At 62.2% G+C, this 20,036-nt stretch overlaps 1 protein-coding gene across 4 annotated transcripts in view; it reads right to left on the bottom strand.

Moving 5' to 3' along the window:
• Positions 1 to 483: 483 nt before the first annotated feature.
• The window catches only part of RPTOR (regulatory associated protein of MTOR complex 1), a 334,022-nt gene continuing 314,469 nt past the window's right edge, over positions 484 to 20,036 (bottom strand). For all 4 annotated transcript variants that reach the window (XM_027052276.2, XM_053212252.1, XM_027052278.2 and 1 more), the window contains 8 exons: positions 18,634 to 18,758; positions 16,524 to 16,628; positions 7,245 to 7,351; positions 5,786 to 5,913; positions 4,342 to 4,428; positions 3,417 to 3,533; positions 2,949 to 3,078; positions 484 to 2,270 (listed from right to left, as the gene is read on the bottom strand). In XM_027052276.2, coding sequence (XP_026908077.1) covers positions 2,202 to 2,270; positions 2,949 to 3,078; positions 3,417 to 3,533; positions 4,342 to 4,428; positions 5,786 to 5,913; positions 7,245 to 7,351; positions 16,524 to 16,628; positions 18,634 to 18,758 — 868 coding nt within the window. In that variant the 3' untranslated portion in view covers positions 484 to 2,201. The remainder of the gene's footprint in view (positions 2,271 to 2,948; positions 3,079 to 3,416; positions 3,534 to 4,341; positions 4,429 to 5,785; positions 5,914 to 7,244; positions 7,352 to 16,523; positions 16,629 to 18,633; positions 18,759 to 20,036) is intronic.

Here is a 20,036-nt window from a genome sequence, read left to right as displayed (position 1 = left end):
GGAACCACTTGCTCCCACTTGCTCTGTGGCCCTGCTGACTCGCTTCTTCAGGGACACCCGCCCCCAGGATCCAGGCCCCCACGTGGTGGGCCGTGCCATCGCGGGGGGCGCGCAGGCCCAGGCCCGGGGAAGGACAAACTGTGTCCGCCTCCGGCCGCAGGGCGGCGAGTTGTGTCGTTTAACCACGGCGGCAGGAAGGGGCAGCGGGGGCCCCTGTGGGCCTGGGCTCGTCCCCCCTCCGAGCAGAGTGGCTCTTCCCGCGCGCAGGCGGGAGTCCCCTCGCCGGGCCGCTCTGAGAGGAGCTGAGGCACCGGCGGGGCCGAACCAAGGGGGAGAGGCCCCGCCCCACCGCGCAGACCCCACCCCCGCCCCGACAGCCCGCCGCAGGCCCCGCCCCCTCCCGAGACAGCCCGCCCCGCCCCCGCAGACCCCAGACGGCCGGCCCCAGCCCCGCCCCCCCCACAAGCCACAAGGCCGCAGCAGTCACCTCTGCACTTGTTTATTGTCATGAACAGCTGTCGTTTGCTCTTTCACTCCGCAATTCTCATTTGGTAAAATAAATAGAGATAAACGAACTTTCAGGGCGTGCTCCGTGGAGCCCCGGTTAACTCCATGATTGGATTTTCGCTTCAGACCCGGGATGGCCCAGCGGGCCGCGGCGCGGCGGTTCTGAGAGGGGGCACAGGAGGCCCCGCCTGGCGGCGTGCAGTCCCCTGCACCACATCCACCCGGGGGTCAGCTGCTGGGCGCGGACCCTGTCCCGGAGCCGGCTCCCGGGGCACACCGGCATCCCGCGGCCGCAGAGCCCGGGCAGCGCCGTCCCCGGAAGGCGCCCCTGGGTAGGGCAATAAACTTCCGTCACCGCTGGGACGCACATTCCCGTTATGGCCTCTTATTGGCAGAATTGGTTAAGCCAGCTCACTGCTCTATCTGAATAATCTTGATTCCCAAGGAAAAATGGAAAAAATGCTTTTCAGAATATCATCATTGTGGTTTTGTTTTACAAGCGCTGTTTGTAATCGCTTAGCACGTTTCCTGTTGTCCTTCTTGGGGCTAAACCGTCCCCGTGGCTCCGAGGTGGTGCCCGGATACGGGCAGACACACGCGCACACCTGTGTGCGGACATGCGCAGATGCCCTGCCACGTGCTAACGCAATCACCAAGCAACTTTTCTGCTTTACTCACTGCAAGACATGAACTTCGCTCGCACCAGCAAGTGGCGGCAAAGGCGGTCCACCGTTCACCCACAGGCACCGGGGCCCCAGCTGCCTCCGCCCCCGGGCAGGCACGTGATGCACCAGGCGAGGAGGCCGCGGGGGCCACACAAGTGCATACTCTGTGTTGGTTCCAGTGTGGAGACCACGGGCCCTGCACATGCATGTACACCCGTATGGGGAAGCCACAGGCCTGAGCGGCTGTCACTGCACCTGCCTGGGGAACAGCAGCACTTGAGAGAGGCAGGCCCTGTGGCCTAAGGGTGGTGGCCAAATCGCCAAGGACTGGCCACACATGTCGAAAGCCGCAGGCCCCTCCTGCTAGCGGGTCTGTGGTGATTGGGGCTTGTGCAGGGAAGGTGGGCTGTGTGGTGGAGGGGCAGCGCCGGCCCTCCTACGGTCTGGCCACGAAGGGCCCCCGTGGGCAAGGACTGGCGGTTGGCAGGAGGCTTGGGCTGTCTCCTGTGCGTGTGGGCTCTGTCTCTTGAATCTCCCGCCTCTCCCAGCCCGCTTGGAAACCCCCCAGGAGCGCGTGTGCAGAAAACGGGCCGGCTAGCTTGCAGCCAGGGGAATGCGGCCCAGGCTGGCTCACGGCCAGGCAGCAACCCAGAGACCTACGTGAGCCCCAGCGCTGGCCCGTCCGCCAGGGTGGCTGAGCCCTGGGGAACGGCTTCTGTCTCGGAGCTTTCGTGGAGCCAGTGCTCGGGTCCCTCGCCAAGTAGAACGAGTGTGTTTCCCCCTTTAAAAATCTCAGAAGCAAAACAGGACGGGAAGGGTGCTGGGACGTTTGCGGCTGTCCCCGGGCTGTCACACGGCAGGACTCTACCAGAGCCCCCTTCCCTGGGCTCCTGGGCGTGACAGCGACCACAGACGCACAGACAGACAGCGAGGGGCCTCCCGGAGCCCTCGGCAGCAGGTCAGGACCAGTGTGGAGGGTGGCGCGGCGGGTCCACTATGTACATGGAGGCCTGGCAGGAGGGGCGCCCGCTATCTGGCCCGCTTCTCCACCGAGTACACGGAGATGTAGTAGTCGTTGCTGCCCACGGCCAGGTGAGGCTGTGGAGGAGAGCAGGGCAGGTGAGCGGGCGGGCGCCATGGGCCTTCTTCGTCCCCACCCCACCGCGGCTCTCAGCATGGGCCCCGCAACCCGAAGCAGGGACTCTCGGGCTCCCCACGGCTCCCCGCGGGGACGGTTCCGGGGACCAGAGCCCCGCACCTCATGAGGGCTGTTGGCAGAAACCACAGACTAGGGGAACGATCTGGGCTGCTCCTCCCTGAGGAGCACAGGCTGGGCAGGGTGCCCCGGCCACCCCTCACTGCAAGGTTTCTCCAGGGCTGGTGTCAGTCAGTGCAGGGGCCAAAGGTGATGGGAAGGGCAGGGCGGTTTCCTGTGCGTGTAGCCCACGATTCCCTGCTTGATGGGGGAACCCGGTGCTGCTTCTGGAGGCAGTTTGGGGGCCATGACCCCCCGAGACCCTAGGACCCAAGAAGATCTGGTTTCGTGCCATTCTCAGACACGGGGAGGGGGAGGCCTGGGGCGCCCTGCGGGCTGATTGTGGGGTGGGGCCAGGCTGTAGCCCCACCTGCCTGTCCCGAGTTCCCCCGTCCCTCCCGTGTGGCCTCCAGTCCCCATGCCCCCCCTGCTATTCCTGCAGGACCCTCCGTATTGCCCTGTGTCCCTGCGTCCCCCTGACCCCTCCCACGGCGCCCCCGGCCCTGTGTGCAGATACAGACCCAGTGCGGGTGGAAGGCCAGGCAGCTGATGGCCCCGACGCGCTGGCCCATAAACCCGTCGTAGTATTTGATGTTGTTGATGAGCTCCCCGTTCCCGCTGTAGATGGCCGTGAACTGGTTCATGGAGCCGCTGTACACAAGAAGGTCTGGCGTTAGCCTTCCGGCTGGGGTGGTGGCCCAGAGGCGAGGCAGAGGCGGGGCTCGGTGCAGGTGGGGAGGCAGACGCGGCCACAGGGGAGGTGGCCCTCTCTCTTCCTACATCGGCCCCGTCCCAGACACGGGGCTGACCTGCCCGCCATCACCCAGGCACGAAGGGCCCCACAATTATGTGGCTCCGGCGTGCTCTCCTTCCCAGGCAAGAGGGGGCATAGCGCCTGCTGTTTACACGGAGGCCCGAGGTTGACTTTGGGTGCTCTGAGATGGTCTGGGCAGGAAAGGGCCCTCATTTTCTCTTAGCTTGGTACCTACCAGGCGATAAGGTTTGCCTGGGGGTGGATGTCGAGGGCCGTGAGCCCCTTCACGATCTGAAGGACGTTCACAGACTCTGGCATCCGAGGATCGAAGAAGCGCACGTCTCCGTTGACACTGTTGGGAAAGGGTCACTGCCAGTGAGGCTGGGGCGGGCCAGCCCCCGAGGCAGAGCACACGCCCACCCCACCCCACTGGCCTTCACGACCAGGACTGGCGCCAAGCCCCCCCCCCCCCGACTCCTCTCCGCGGCTACAAAGGGCTCTGCCTCTAAGGCAGGAAGTAGCAGTAAGTGAAGACACGGGGGAGGATGTGAGTTATTGGTTTCATTTCTAGTCCCGGAGATTAGATTCTGTGCAGCCAGGGATGCGGTTACAGGACGGGGAGGGGGGGAGGCCGGGAGGCCGCACGTCACCCCTGGAGGCCACCTTTCCTGCCCTTGGTCTCTGGTGGGCGTCGTTCTAAAAGCTATGTTCTGTTTTTATATTACAAACAAGGGAAACAGCATCTCTTTGAAGAAATGGTGTCTTTGTAGCAGTAAATTACATTTTGTTGTCCCTTAACAGGCAAATAAATATTCGCTGCTCTCAGTACAGGACTTAGCGGGCGGCAGAAACGGATTTATGGGTAGCCGATGACTCGACGCGGATATCCCACAGCCAAGGGCTGGCAGGTGCCCGCCCCTCTCCCTCGCACACCCCGCAAGCCTCCACCGAGCAAGCCTCCCGCTGCCAGTGGGAGGGACCCGTGTGTCCCTGCCCTCCCGCTGCCCCTGACTTTTCTGGCCAGTCCCAGACTGGAGGTTAATTACTGCCCTGCCATGCCATCCTTTCCCGGCTGTTTAAATACCATGGACATATTTTAAATGGAGGAGAAAATAATGTTTTCACAGCAGAATGTCTCATAAATATTCCCTGCTCATTACCTCACGCTCATGATGTGGCCCTCGGGGTGCTTCTGGAGGTAGGCCTTCACCACCCAGGCCGTGTGCTCCCGGTACGTCATGACGCGGCTGGAGGGAGGACGATGGGGTCAGAGCCCGGGGGGCCGCCTAGGCCGGGGAGGGGGCTGCCAGCAGGGGTGGGGAGGGGGGCAGCGGTGCCCGTTCACTGCCCACTGCAGGACAGGAGCGGGAGCCGAGAAGCCAAGGGCGCGACTTCATTTTGAGCAGAGAGAAACCGCGGGTTTATTCACGGCTGTCAGGATCTGCCGTGCGCCGGGGTCAGTCGCTCCACCCACCATTCACCGTGATGTCGGGACGCGGTCGGGGCCTCCCCGGGCCTCCCCCCCTCCCCCCCCCCCCGGGGACCATGGCACGGCTGCCCCGGAGCTCCCCGGACAGGGCACCACGCTGAGCACTGGCCACCCCGAGACTCTGGGGGTCGGGAATGAGGACCCCAACTGAGAAGCTATCGAAACACAGCCCTGGTGGGCAGGACGCACAGGGCTCACAGCGAGCCCCAGGTCACAGGTGTGGTGCACGGACGGCCCCAGGTCACCGGCCTCAGCGGCAGGGCCACTCCACGACCCTCGGCTCTTTTGAGGCCAATTTGCCAGTTTAGTGCCTGCCCGGTAGCTGTTTAACACGACGGCCTGATGGAGGTGTGACTCACGTGCCCCCTTCGAAAGCGCACAGTTAGTGGGTTCGGGGTGGTCACTTCGGCCGCCCCCCCCCCCCAACGATGGCTGCTTCCTGCAGTGGTGCCCGTTCTCTGGGGGATCCTCTGTAGAGGTGCTGCTGAGCCTCGGGTCTGTGCTGGGAGGCCCCACCTGACGTGGCCCGGCTCGCCCCAGTACCCGCCTCTGCGGCAAACGGCCCGCCTGGTGGCTGGTCTCACGGGGGCTCCCCTGGCCCCAGGGCCACGCACCTGCCCACCTGCCGCCACTCTGTCACCCCTGGAGGCCGGCCCAGGTTTTGGGGGCAAGGTGGGTGTGAATAAGCACATCGTGCCAGGGTCCCCAGGAGACTGTGCTGCCGTTTGCCAGCCGTGGGGCTCGGGCGAGTGACTGCCACCTGTACCTCAGCTCCTGCCCACCAGCCCGGCCCGACCTGGCCCTCGGCCTGGGACTGAGTGGCGGTCCCTGGGGCAGTCACGGCCACGCAGGTGGCTCAGTGCTGCACGGTGCCCTTGTGGACGCTCCCTGACAGTCTCCCTGGCCACGCACCTCACGCAGGAGGGAAACCGAGCTCACGGAGGACAGGGCCTTGCCGGGCCCACTCCCCGCTGATTTCCTACTCCGTGTGCCATCGAATGTGGCCCTGTGGGCTTGGGGTGGGGGGGGGCTCGTTCCAGGCCCAGAAAGGCGGCAGCAGCGTGCCCACGTCTGGGGGTGCTGGTGAGGGGGGTGGGGGGTGGGGGCCGGATTACCATTCACTGAGCGCCATCCTCCGGTCGTAAACGCGGATGGAGCCGTCGCCGAGGCCAGCCACGATGAGGGAGCGGTGGGAGTCACAGGACAGGCTTGTCACGCAGCTGTCAGCGCCCGTGGGGATGTCCTGGAGCCAAGCACAGGGACTGCGGTGAGCCCACCCACGGCAGCCCGGTGCGCCATGTCCTCCCGGGGTCAGGGACCCCCCCCTCCTCCTCCAGCGGGGAAGCCAGCGAAGGCCCACGGAGCCCGAGGGACTGGTGGGGGACCCGGACCGAGTCAGGCCCACACCCACCCGAGAGCCGGTCCCCAGCCGCACACATCTCCGGGAACGGCTCTCGGGGCCAAGCTTTCGAGTGTCTCCCTCTTTCCTAGAGCGGAAGCACGTTTTGGTAGAAAGGGATCCTCCGAATTCGTTCGGGAAAGGGCCCGGGGAGCTCTGCCTCCTCGCCTCTCCCCCCAGCAGCTGTAAATGCTAGAAAAGGCCAGGGGGTGACGAATGCTCGGCAGGAAAGAGAGGGAGACAAAAGGCCGCACAAGAGGGAAAGTGCTCTCCCGTTGTTGGAGGTCTGCTGCCAGTGGGCACACGGGAAGGAAATCCAACATGTACGGGACTGGAATCTGATCCACTTACAAGGCAACAAGACACCGGATGAGACACACCCAGGTGGCTGAGCTGAAGGCGTGTTCTGGGGGCACAGACTCCTGAGTAAGGGTTGTGAGCATGGGTGGGGGGGCGGTGAGGGGGTCCACGCTGCAACAGGAGGGCCACAGGGGCCCCGGGAAGTAAGTGTGACAAAAGCCAACTGTGCCATCGCAGGACCCGGGCACCGGACAGACAGAGGTCATCTCTACCGGGTGGCCCCCTGGCAGGGACCAATGATGTGGCAGGGCCTCACGGCGGCTCTCTGTCCCTAGCCCGCCCTCCGAGGGCTTGGCGGGAGGCCCAGGGCCGGGCCGGGGAGGCCGGGAGGACAGAGCTCTGGGCCTCAAGCCACAGCCAGCACCGCTGCCCAAAGTATCAGTGGCCCTGAGCTGTTTGCGGCCCTTTGCCCCCTGGCCTCTCCGCCAGGATGTCTCGGTCAAAACCAATTCACTACTCGCTCTGTTGATTAAAACGGGAAATAAAAGATGCCTTAAGAAGCACACAGTGGAATAATTCATCGTTCCAATTTAAAATGCTTTCCCCCTGCTGCTTTCTGATATTCCCTAATTTGCATGGATAAAATAATATTTGGAAGTAATTAGGACCAGCAGAGGCTTAATCATGCTGCCAGGCAGGGTCGGGGTGTCACAGTGGACGTGCATCAAGAGGCAATTAGCCTGAAGGCTTGGAGGCGGGCCGCACTCCCTCCCCGCTGGGACCCCTGTTCCTGCCTCTCTGTGAGGAGGGGCCTGTCTGGGGGGGCGGGGCGGGGCAGGGCGGGGCTGGGGGGCTGGGCGGGGGGCTGGGGTTACCTGTACTTTCATCTCGCGGTCCGTGTCCCAGATTCGGACGATCCGCACGTCCCCCGAGCTCATGAGGAGGCCAGTCTCCTGCTCCCAGTCTACCACCATCCCGGCTCCTGGAGAGACAGAATGTTCCGGTGTCACCGCGGGAGCCTGTCCCAGGCGGCCACCTGGCACCAAGGACAGCCACGGCCGGGTCCCCGACCCCACGAGAACTCCAGGCCCCGAGTCTGGGTCGGGCAGCAGTTTGGAGCCCTCTCCAGATCCCCGCTGGGCCCAGGCGTCTGCCTGAGGGACAGCACAGTCCGAGGACCGTTTGTCTAAGCTGTCCCAAAGCTTCAGAGCGGGCACGGAGGCGCTTCTCTCGACCCCGTCAAAGCTCACGGACGCAGCTTCTTGGGGTCGAGCAGACCGGGCCGTGTGTGAGGCCCATGCTGGGACTGCAGTGTTCCTAAAGTTGGCACCTAAACGTCACGGGGGGGACCCCAGTTAAAACAAGGTTACATTTTAAACCTACAGAAGAGAACACGACAGAAATCTCTGACCCACCCCCCAGATCTGGTGGTTGAGGTGCTCTGCCGTTTTCGCCCTTTTGAAAAGAAGTATAGATGAGAGAGTATAAAAAGAAGCATAAATAAGTAAGATTTTAGACACAGTGCGAGCCTCACTCGCCCACTCTGATGCTGAACCGTCCCAGGTCGAGGGCATCTCCCCGAGCCGGGCTCCGTGCGACCCCCACCCAGGTGCACCTGTCCACGAACTAGGACAGCTTCCATCAACACCACCAACTTCACAAGGGGTATGTTTCCTAGCGACCTCGCTTTCCTGTAATGTTGTCTGTAGAGGACTTATCCCACCCTCTATGTAGGGGTCTGGTTAACTCATTTAACGGTTTTTCGCTCTTCCCTGATTCTGGAGACCACGGCTCGGGTGACGACGTCTTCCGCACCCGTGTGCGCTCGGGAGGGTGGCACCCAGGCAGGGGTGCGGCTCCCGTCCTGGGGTTCACTGCCCCCAGCCAAGGCCACATCTGCAGCGTCCGTGGACACCGAGGTTGCCCCACATCCCGCGGTCGCTGGTGTTGGCGATATTCCTTCTCACTGGACCGCGTGTGCTGTGATGACACATATCGTGACGCCAGTGTCTTGTTCTGTCACTTACGAGGTAACTTTGTGTTCTTTTGCTCACACGGGAGTCTGACGTCACATTTGTCAAACTCATTTCCGTGGCGCTGTGGCCCCTTCCTCCCCCGGAATCCCCGTTCTCCCCACTCTCAGGCTGGATGACCTAACTCCTCATTCCTTTCTGCTGCGTCTGTTTAGGGTGGCGGACCTCCCGCCAGGCCCTGATGACCCTTTCAAACCCCAACCCTGCTGTGTGCGCACAGGGCTCCCCACCAGGTACCCCCCCCCCCCAGCAGTTCTGGGAGGGGGGGGAGCCGTGCCCAGACCTCGGACAGACTTATAACCACAGACAATGTGGCTCAGCTGTGGAAATCTTGTAAGTGCCATGGGCTTGTGAAAGAATCTGCAGGGAGAGATGGAATTTGTGGGCACGGAGTTTCCTTCTGGGGGGGTGAGAATGTTCTGGAACTAGATGGATGGTGGTTGCACATCATGACTGCACTAAATGCCACAGAATTGAACACTTCAAAATGGTTAATTTTATGTTATGTGAATTTCATCTAAATTAATAATTTTAGAAAAGGAAAGAAAAAGAAGAAAAAAAGAAAAGGCAAGCGGGACACCCCCACCCGGCTCCAGCTTTTGCTCTCCTTGACCAGACGGTCACCTGTCTGTACGCGGGCAGGGCCCCTGGCCCTCCTGCCGGGGGTGGTCCACATGCATCATTACTCAAACTCGGCTGTAACCATTCAGGAACCAGTTCAGAGGTCCTGAGAGGGGCTGTGGGCCAGCACCCACTGGGACTCCAGGCGGCCCTGGGAGGGCCAATGGTGGCCGACCGACGTGGCCTGCCTCACCTTTGTCCCAGGAACCGTTCCCGCCATGGTCCAGGGTAGGGAGGGAAACGGACCCTGTCCACCTGTGGGCCTTCTCTCTGGAGTCCCTCACATAATGGGGACCGGATGTCCTCATCCAGTGGAGACGCCAGCCTCACGTGATGAAGGTCGGATGGCCGTGCACAACAGGGAGGGACGGCCGGGCAGCAGATAACTTCGCACGGAGGGAGATGGACGAAACAGGACTCAAAAGGAAGCTGGTTCAGGGCCCTGAAGACCCAAGTCTAAATGCGGCTGGACAGTCAGGTGTGGTGTGAGAGAGTGGAGAGGTTGGACGGGCACAAATGGGTCACAGGAGGGAAGGTCTGCCTGTCTTCGTCCAATAGACAACAACATGCCTTCACGCAGCAAGCCTCTGCACGTCCCTGGGACCGACGAGCTGGCAGACCCGGCAATCACACGACGTGGACGCAGCCTTTCAGTGGGAGACACGGAGATGGGGCAGGAGGGCCGACCCGGGGGAGGCCACGTGACGGGTTCTCCCAGAGGCGGCTCTTCTGACCCAGGCCAATTTGATGCCCACTCCTTTCCTGTGATCCTGAGCTCACTGGCATGGGGGCCCCGGCTGCCGCCGTCCCCACATGGGAGGGACACTGCCACACTGATGGACAGCTGCGTCGCGCCTCAGTGACGAGCTGTCAGTGCCAACGACAGGGCAGTCGGTCTGGGGACCATCCTCGGAAGGGGCCACCCCCCAGAAGGGATCACCCTTGGAAGGGAGAACCCTCAACCCTCAGAAGGGACCAACTTCTGGAGGGCACTGCCCTGGGGAGGGACCACCCTGGGGGGGACTATTCTCTGGACGAGACCCACTGGGCGTCACACCGCACTGACAGGCACATTTTCTTCTCACGACACAAGGATCATCTGCACTCCTGGCCGCGCCTGGGCCATTCCAGGACAAAATCCACGGACCAGGCGGCTTGAACAAGACGCTGATTTCTCCAAGTCCTGGAGGGTGGACGTCTGAGGTCAGGGCGCGGGCAGGGTCGGGTCTGGCTGGCAGACAGCAACATTCTCGCATGTCCTCATGTGGCAAGAAGAAAGATGGGGTGTCTCTTCTTACAAGAGCACTGACCCCATCATGGCCCAACCACCGTGACCTCATCAAGCCCCGATCACTCCCAAAGGCCCCCTTCTCATCCCATCATGTTGGGGATTAGGGCTTCAGGAAGTGGATTTTGGAGGCCATGCACATTTCTGAGGACAACGACTTCCCCTGGTTTGATCGGCGGTAACACTGAGCCATGTGTACGAGCCCACACGCCCCTAGAACCCTTTGTTGCATGGCCGGAGCGGGAGGTGATGTAGGGGTGACGTCAGCCAGCACAGGTGTGTGTGACCGCCCCTCCTGGGGAGTCCGCACCTGAGGGCACCCAGAACTGGCCCCGTGCACACCTACACTCAGGCCCCCAGGTCGACGTAGGCCCCGGGTTTTCTGCAACGGCTCCAGCTTTAAGAAGCATTCTTTGTAAAATTTGGAAAATGAAAAGTAACTTGCTTTGTATAGACTCTGTAAGGCTTTTTAAAGAATACGCAAATTCACATGTCCAAAAGCGCATCGGTAGGACCACAAGCCCTGGGCCTTTAGCCGGTAGGCCGTGGCCTTCGGGGAGGGGCGGGGGGAGCACGAGCTGGGTTTGTGTCCCGCCGCCTCTGTGCCCACCTGAAAGCCCAGCTCCCGGCCTCTACCAATGACAGAGCTTAGAGAGTCTGAGTACTAGGTTTCCCTCCTGACAGGGAACACGCATCTGGCCGTGTCACAGCCGCAGAGGCTCACGGGCTCCCTGATCCGTGGACCCGCGGGGTGGCCGCTGCTGTGACAGAGAGCACACTGCCTGTGCTTGCAGACGTCCTTGGCCGTCCACCCGGCGCTCTGTGCCAGCCCCGCCGGGCACTGAGAAGCAGTGTAATGAGTGTGTAGGCCAGATGGCATCTGGAACATGGTGCCTGTGCCTCAGCACCATGATCTGGGGCCACGTGGACAGGCGGAGAGGGTCTGCGGTGGGGTGGGCGAACCCAAGGACTGGAGGCCAGAGTCGCAGCTCCCTGCGTGGGGAGAGAGAAACGGGCTTGCTCTGGGTCGTTCTGGACGCAGGCCCGGGCTCGAGTGAGGGGGCAGCGGGCAGCTTGCTTCCCGGGCACGTTCTTCCTGGTGGACCCCACGAGTCTGAAGATCTTGCTCTGACTCAGCTGCCTCTCTGAAGACGCCCTCAGATACAGTCGCCTGGGTGCCGACACCACGGGCCTCGCGTTTCCGTCTGGCCCGGCGGCTCCGGGCGGGGCGTCCGCTCGGCCACCCGAGGGCTCTCACCGCGAGGAGAGGATGTGGATCTCGTGAGCTCTGGTTCCCGTTAAACTCTAGCCTCTGTGAAGGCCAAGCAGGTTCCGGTTGAAAGTAGCTGGGAGCACGTGGGGCAGCCAGCGGACTAGAAACCCGCGCGCGTGCTGCAGACGGCGGGGTTTTCCCGAGCGGCCGGGCACCGCGTCCGGCAGGCAGATCCTTGCGTGTGCAGACGAATCTGACCTCGGGTAGGATGTACAGGTGCCCGGAAGGTGGTAACAGTCATATTCTCTGAACCTGTGACCCTGAGACGCATTTCACAGAGGGACAGCCCTGGATGCGGAGCTCCCACTGCCGAGAAAGCCACCGCCCCTCCTCAACGCGGGTTTCCTGACCTGAAAACCAGGCACCAGGCAGTCCTGCTCCAGAGGCGCCAGACAGGGTAACGACGGGACAGTTGCACAGGGTGCCTTGTACGCGGGTGCCCGGGGACCCCGGCCAGCCTGCAGGGGGCGTCCCCGTGGGGCCCGGGGACCTCGGCCAGCCTGCAGGGGGCACATCTTTCCACCATCCTGGCTGTGGTGAAGGACCTAAGCTCAGGTTGGTTTGGTAGCTTTCACAGAGCAAACGACGGAAGCGAGGCAGAGTAAGGACCCCCAGTGAGGCCCACCCTGTATTACGGTCTGGTTCTTTCTGCGCTGCCAGGCTGACCCTGATGGACACCAGGGAAACAGAAAAAGGCTTATCTGACAATTCAGTTATTTCCTCTCTTTTAAATGGACAGAGTGTCATCGAAATTGGCCTCTGAGACACGGAAAACGGCCAAGCCTCTTGCTGCACATCCAGCTTGCCCCAAGGACGCTTCCTGAGCACTGGCCAGGCGGGGCCCTGGACCCCAGGCGTGGCACACTCCGGTCCCAGAAAAGCGGGAGCAGCCCGGGAGAGGGCACCTGGCCACCGTGTGGAGTGACAGGATGCCTCACCCGTGCGGGTTGAGGGGGGAGCCCAGCCCAGGACCAGCAGCTGCGCGAGGGCTCTGGGGCCCTCAAGGCTTCTCTCAAGGCCGGGACAAAGCAGGTGCATCAGCATGCCAGCCAGAGAGACCTCTGTGGTGGGTTTTGCACAAGAACAAAACCCAAAAGGATAGGTGTGCGGAGCCCCCATGGCAAGGGGCCAGTCCTCTGGGCACAGGCGAGAAGCACAGCCCTGTGGCAAGGGGGTCCCCACTCTCCCCGTGGGACACAGGTGCAGAGCCCCCCTCTGGGGTCAGGCCCCCTCTATGGCCCCACGAGCACCTCTTAGACATCGCCGGGTTCAGAGACGCGGGTCGGGCAGCAGAAAACTGGGCTCAGGAAACGCTGCTCAGGAGCAAATGATTTCACCTAAACTTACGTTTCTGATCCGGAAAATGGGCCAAGACCACGTGAGAGCTGCTCTAGGGCTGGGAGAAGATGGGGACATGTTCCCCACTGGTCAGGCTGGCAAGCCACCCTGTCTGAGAAGGGAGCGGGGGCCTCCAGGCCGATGCGCCCTCCAGCCCGCACAGCCTCACGCACAGTGGGGCTGTCACCGGCCCCCTCACGTCTGCCTCCTGCACCGAGGGGGCTGCCCTTCCAGATTCTAGGTCCGCCTGTGGTTTCTGGAGGAACAGGGGCCGCCATCAGCGCCCGTTCCCGCACACGCCGAGCGCAGGCTGGCCAGCAGCTCCGGAAGCGGCCGGCGCGAGGCTGCTCTGCCGGCACCGTCTTGGCTTTCGTGGTCCTCGCCCTGCTTGCTTCCTGGCCGCTCCCAGCGGATGAATGTTAAGAGCGAACCAAAGGCCCAGGGCTGGTGTCAGCGTTCACACATGCCAGGCTGGACGGCGTGTTCTTGGCTCTCTGGGGCTGCCGAGGTACAGACAAGCCCGGGCCCTGTCCTGTCCCAGGCTCCGTCCCGCGGCACCGACCCCGACTGACAGCCAAGCAGCTGGACACGACCAGACCAGGTGCCGTCCGGCCCCTCGTCTGCCCCCAGCCCCCAGCCGTGGAAGGCGGTCCTGAGGCTTTCAGAGAAAGCGACCCTGCAGGTTTCCTGAGAAGCTCGAGTACTCTTTCCCAAAGAGCAGAAGCCTGTCTCCCGCTCCGGTTTTTCCTTTCCGGATCTTACATGCAGGGAACGTGTTACCAAAACAGCTCTTCACAGAACACTGAACTGTAAGTCCGTTAGATCTGAAGGGACTTCTTATTCTTAGCGCCTCAGCCCCCAGCGGCCCCAGACCCACGGCCTCGTCTGTCCTCCTGCGGAGGACGGCACCAGACCTTGCAAAGGGCTTCCGGGCACAGGCCGGGAGGCAGGCTCCTTTCCGCCTGACTCTGTAAATCACAGGTCTGGAATCTGCGCTGCCCGGACTCCCGAGGCCCCGTCTCCTCACAAGGCTCCCAAACGGTCAAATTAAGAGAGAAAAATGACTCGTTTAGAGCGTTACACATTTTATGTTTGCTAACCCAGTTTTACAGTTGTGTATCCAAGGGCAGCTGCGTGTGGGTGTTTTGGTAACCATTAAACTTATATGTGGATTTTTCAGATGGAAATAGATGCTATAACAAACTTGTATTAAATTCTGGAAATGATTACTTTTCAAAAGTTTACGTGGAAAAACCAATCTTGGTCTGGAACGACTTCTCTGCTCTCATGAAACGTCCTTAAATAAAGCCCACAGGATGGAGTCCCTGCCTTCGGGGTCAGGGGGCCCAGGAGGTGAAACCATGAGGCCTCGGATCCGAGGGAGATTCCTCTCGATGGCTTTCCTTAAGATTTGGTCCCAGAGCCTTATGCAGCTACCTGACTCGACCCGTGACCTCTGAGTGCTTGCTGGCTGGTGTTCTTTTGCTCGGGAGAGGATGTGTGGACAGGACAGATAAGCCCTAGCCCTAGCCCTCTCCTGGCCCCAAAGAGCGCCAGGGGCCAGACAACAAATGCCACCACGCGGACCACAGGGGCCAGGCGCCCGCCCCCAGCCAGGGCGGTCACAGGCAAGAGTGAAGGCACTCACCTTCCTGCTTTGGCAGTCAAGATAGACTGGGGCCTTTCGGGCCAGACCTTCCAGGAGGTGAGGATGATGGGTTTGGAGTGAGGGTTAGTTGGCCAGCCAGAGCAGTCAACAGAGCCAAACCATCCAAAAGGTTTGGAAGAACACGCAAGTAGAAAGAAGCAGGAAGGGTGACAGGTGGGAGTGGCCAAGGCCAAGCGTGTCACGGTCCGGAGAAAAAGGGCTGACCTCGACCAAAACGTGACCTGACAAGTGGGAAAACACAATTGCCAGGGTTTTTGGCCCCCAAAAAAGTCTCTCTCGAGGTGGAGAATTGGAAGGAGCTGAGGCACACCGTGAAACCGGGCCGAACGAGCTACTGGAACCTCCAAGTGCCTGAGTGCTTGTAAACGCCGCCGTGACGTCCACCGTGGCCGGGCCAGGAGGGCTCCCGGTGTGGGGAAGGTGCTGTCGGTAGGGCAGGGATGGGGCCGCGGGGAGCACGGAAGGCAGAGCCCGTCCCCGACTCTACGCCAGAACGTGTGCACACGTGTGTGCACGCGTGAGCCAGAGGTGCCGTGAAGCTGACGGCGCGCTGACCCTACGCGTATCTCACAAGACTTTCCATCCTTAGTCACAGACTGAGGAACCAGACGGTGACCTGGCCGCGGGATTCCAGCTGCAGGCAGCTGCGTGAGGGACCTCCCGGCCAGCAGCTCTCCGGGCACCTGGTCACACCAAGTCTCCCGGGCCTGTGGGCAAGTGCCCCTCCTGTGCCCCACGTGCACGCGTGCTCAGAGGACGGGCCTCGCCCACCCGCTCCGGGGCGGACACGGCGGGCCGGCACACCTCCTCCTGAACAGACAGCTTGCAGGGCCAGCGGGAGAACCAGACGGGGTGGGCACACAGCTTTGAGAGCCGGGGAGAGGGGTTCGGGCCCCTGCCTGGACGGCCCCTGCAGGCCACAGCCAGAACTCTGAAGGGCCCTGCCTGGCGCTGCTGGGGGTGCCCCGGGTGCACAAGAGTGACTCTTGGCGTCCCCATTCCTTCTCTCCCTTCTCTCCCTGGGGTCTCTGCCCCGGGAGCTCCCGGGTGGCTGCGGGCGGGAGACAAGCTTTTGCTCTAATCCGGGAACACTGAGGCAGAAGCGAGAGGCCCGGTGACACACAAGTGGCCGTGTTGGGCCTTGGCGGTGGTGGGGGGTGGGGGGTGATACGGATGACTGTTTTATTCCTCAGATAATTAAAACTCAGCGACGTTTTAAAGCAGTCCACAAGGAGACGTCCGCCCTGGAGCTGGCGCTGGGCGGCCCCTCCCTCACGACGTCACCTCCCTGGGAAGCAACTCGCCAGGACGGGCGCTCTCACAGAGGGGAGAGGAGCCACACAGATGACCGGCCGTGAAGAGAACGGCCACACGACAACCGGACACAGACGGGGCCACGTGGGAGCGGACACAGTCGCAGCCAGGCCGGACCGGGAGCACAGGGCAGGGGACTAAGCTGCTTTCACTGTCAGCTGAGCAGAGAGACCGTGGCCCCCGCGGCTTGGCGTCTCTGGAACCCAGCCGTGCCAGACGGTCCACGTGCCACGGCAGGACGGTGAGCCCCTGAGGGACCGGTGTGCGGCGGCAGCTGTGTCCCCCCACCCGGGCGAGCGTCCGCGGCCTCCGCCGTCCGGACAGACGTGCCCGCGTGCCACGGCGCTCGCCCCCCGAAGGGAGCTCGCCTGGGCACGGGGCACGGCCCCCAGGCCTTTCCCGCAGCGCCGGCTGCAAGCCCAGGACGAGGGTGCGGGCAGGTGCGCCCACAGCCAGGGAGCCCTTCGGGGGGCCGCGTCTCCTGACCTGCAAGTGCTCCAGGGCAGCCGGGGGAGAGCGGCGGCTCACAGTTGAGGCGGCCGGTGGGGAGCCACCGCCAGGGGGAGGCGGGCGGGCAGGCGGGCACTGAGGGGCCACGCCGCTCCCGGGAGCACCCACCTCTGGTGGTGGGCAGCATGTCCGAGAGCCCCTGCCAAGCGGTCACCATCTCTGGGTTCTTCTCCAAATCCGCAAAGTTCTTCCAGACTCTGATGGCGCCGTCATCTTGGGGAGAGAAGGGGGGGAGGTGAAAACGCAGGCCTGGCCTCCGGCACGCCGGAGGGAGCCCCCCCCCGGGTGGCAGGAGACCACACGGTCCCCCTCGAGGCGGCCTGACGCAGGACCAGCAGGCCGGTTGCGCGTCTCCATCCTCAGACTCCTGTCTGGGCGCAGGGGGACCCGCCACTACTTTCGACTCTGGCCCCAGGTGGCTCCCTTCCTCGCAGTGACTCACCCGCACCACGAAGTCAGACCTCCGGCCGAGCCCCCAGCTTGTGACCCCAGGGGCTCCCTGAGTCAGGAGGCGGGCTGGCCGCCCCTCCCTGCCCTGGACACTCAGCACAGGGTTCTGCGAGCCTGAGTGGCGTAAGCGTGAGGCTCCACCCGTGTCCCTACGCCCCACGCGGGCCGCGCTCTCCGGACTCACCGGCCCCTCACACGTCGCCTCAGAGGTGGCTCCCACCTGGAGGATGACCGCCTGGTGGCTCCCGCCTGGAGGTCCCCGCCCGCACCCACCCGTCGGCTCGTCCCGGCCCCGGTCTCCTTGACAGTGAACTTACCCTGCTCTGGAACCCAAGACCTCGTGCTGCTTCTCTGCTGGAACCCCCTACTCCTGGGGACCCTCCCCAGCGCCCGCCGTGCTGGGGATCACTCCCTCCTCCTCCTCCGCGGTGCTGAGAGGTGCTCAGTATGCCCCGTCCTGCAGCTTCCCGCACCACCGCCCCGCCCTTGTCCACCCCTTCACCCTGATGCCTGCGGCTGAGGGAATGGCTCTGGATGGTGGCTCAACTTTGTCTGGTCCTGAGGTGGCACTGCCTGGGGAGAGGCCGCCAGCGGGACCCTTCCCCGTGGGTACATCATTCACATTGGGGCCCAGGAACCCTCTGAAGGGAAGGGGGTTCCCAGTGCAGTCAGCTCAGCTACGTTGATGGCTCAGAAGCTCAGGCCCAACACAGGCCGGGCCAGAATGGGGACATGCCCAGGATAGCACAGGACAGGGCAGGCCCAAGCTCAGAGCAGAGAGAGACAAGGCAAGAGTAGGCCCAGGACAAGACAGGGACAGGCCCAGGACAGGGATAGGACAGGATAGGATGGGGACAGACCCAGGACAGGACGGGGACAGACCCAGGACAGGACGGAGATAGGCCCAGGACAGAGAAAGACCAAGGATAGGACAGGACAGGATGGGGACAGATCTAGGGCAGGACAGGATGGGACAGGCCCAGGACAGGGACAGGATGGGGACAGGCCCAGGACAGATAAAGACCAAGGACAGGACAGGACAGGACGGGACAGGCCCAGGACAGGGACGGGATTGGGACAGGCCCAGGACAGGGAAAGACCTAGGATAGGACACGACAGGACGGGGACAGACCCAGGACAGGATGGGGACAGGACAGGGACAGGCCCAGGCCAGGCTGAGGACAGGACGGGGACAGACCGAGGTCAGGACTGGGGTAATGTAGGAAATAAGCCTGCATGTCGACTGTGGCCCCCTCTCGTGTGCCCCTTCTCCCTGCCCACCTGTCCCATCCTGGTCTGTCACCCCTGAAGAAGCACAGTTAGACCAACAGTGACTCTCATTACCCAGAGACAGCAGAGTCCTGTCTTTAAACCGCTAAAGCAGACGCCTGTGGCCCAGGGTGGCGTCCTGGGAAGCCTGTTCCAGAGTGATGTGAAGTGACCCATTTCAGACCCCTCCACCTCAACTCCGAGGGCATCACAGGGGCCAGGGGGCCGGAGGCAGACAGCGCCTTTCCCGGTCAGGGGAGGTCCTGCCCAGAGCAGGAGACGGTCCTGGGACACCCCCGGCACTGGTCACCCTGCTTCCCCTGTTTGTGGGCGAAGCCCGTTCCCTCCAAAACCCCCCACGTCCTCGGTGAAGATGGCTGTTCCTGTGAGCAGTGCCCCCTTGGCAGAAGAACGATCAGGATCAAAAAAGGCCGTCTATGAATATGTGCTGGGGTCTCCACGCTGGGTGTGGGGACCCGGCCCCACAAAGCCCACTCACCTGTGGCCGTGAGCAGCAGCGAGCAGTCCTGGCCATTCAGGTACTCCATGGCGGTGACCCTGGTATACCGAGGGTTTCCGTTGTGGAAGTAATCCAGCTTCTCCCCTTTCTCCCAGTCCCAAAAACTTCGGGGAAGGAGAGAGGAAGAAGGTTAGTCGTCAGGGAGATGCAAACAAAATGCACAGGGCGATCGTCCCCCACCTGCCAGGGTGGCCACGACCAAAGCCATGAGAGCCACAAGCTCTGGCAGGGTGTGGACAAGCAGCCCTAGCACACGGCTGCCAGGGGGCTGGCTCGGGGTGGGCATGGGGGCGCCCCGGGGCCTGGGGTCCCTCTGCTGGCCGTCCACCGAGAGGTCTGCCCACCCCTGTTCACGACCGCCAGTGGGGGAAAGAAGCCGTGACAATGGGATGGACACAAGTCGACACAGAGGACTTGGCCGTGTGCCCGTAGACACAGAGCATCAGAACAACGGTGCCTATTGCTATTAGAGCCTTAATTATTAGGACCACACGACTGTCTACAGAGTCTTTAACATTCTGCTTCTACTTTACGGAACTCTTAAAAACATAAACGTACGGGTGGCTCGCAGTCATTTAGAATCTGAGGTCAAATTCAGCTCCTTCGGTGTCAGATATAAGCTGTTCCAGGACAGGTATCGAAAGATACCTGTCTCCCTTGTTATTTACTTTGTCGCTTCCTTTCATAACAAAATTAAACCCAACGAACCATCCAGGTGGACTTAATCTTACGGTTTTGTCCTCCTCCAAGCTGTGTTGAAAGTAAACATATTTTTAAGAAATGAAAAAGAGAACCTGCCCTTAAGGACATATTGAAAAAAAAACCCCAAAACTCGGGAAATGACCTGAGCGTCCCTTGCTGGATGGGGGATAAAGCTGGCTCAGCCACACACCGGGTATCACCCGGCCTGGACAAGGAGGGATGCTCTGACACCTGCCATAGTGTGGACAGCCCCAGGGCACAGGGCTCAGTGGAAGGACCAGACCCGGGACAGGGGAGGTCCCCGGGGTCTCAAATCCAGAGACAGACAGCGGGACGGTGGGCGCCGGGGGGAGTGGGAGGGGGAGTTAGAGTCTAACGGGGGCGGAGTTTCAGATTTTCGAGACGGAAAGAGTTCTGGAGGCGGACGGCGGCAGTGGCTGCGCTGTGTGAACGCGTTTGGTGGCCCTGAATTGGGCACTTAAACCCGGTTAGGATGCTGAACTGTGCTGTGTGTATTTTACCACAATAAAGAAAAGGGGAAAAACAGAGGGAACAACACCCTGACCTCGCCCCCCACGAAGTGCGTACGTTCTCTGCGACACAAGTGCACACTCACAGTAAATCGGGGCTGGCGTCTTGCGATCACGCGTCTCCACAGGTGGTACTGAGAGCGAACCCCT

The sequence above is a fragment of the Acinonyx jubatus genome, chromosome E1 (assembly GCF_027475565.1).
Source record: "Acinonyx jubatus isolate Ajub_Pintada_27869175 chromosome E1, VMU_Ajub_asm_v1.0, whole genome shotgun sequence".
Lineage (NCBI taxonomy): Eukaryota > Metazoa > Chordata > Mammalia > Carnivora > Felidae > Acinonyx > Acinonyx jubatus.
The sequence above is the reverse complement of the archived record's forward strand: the minus strand, read 5'-3'. Positions and strand labels throughout refer to the sequence as shown.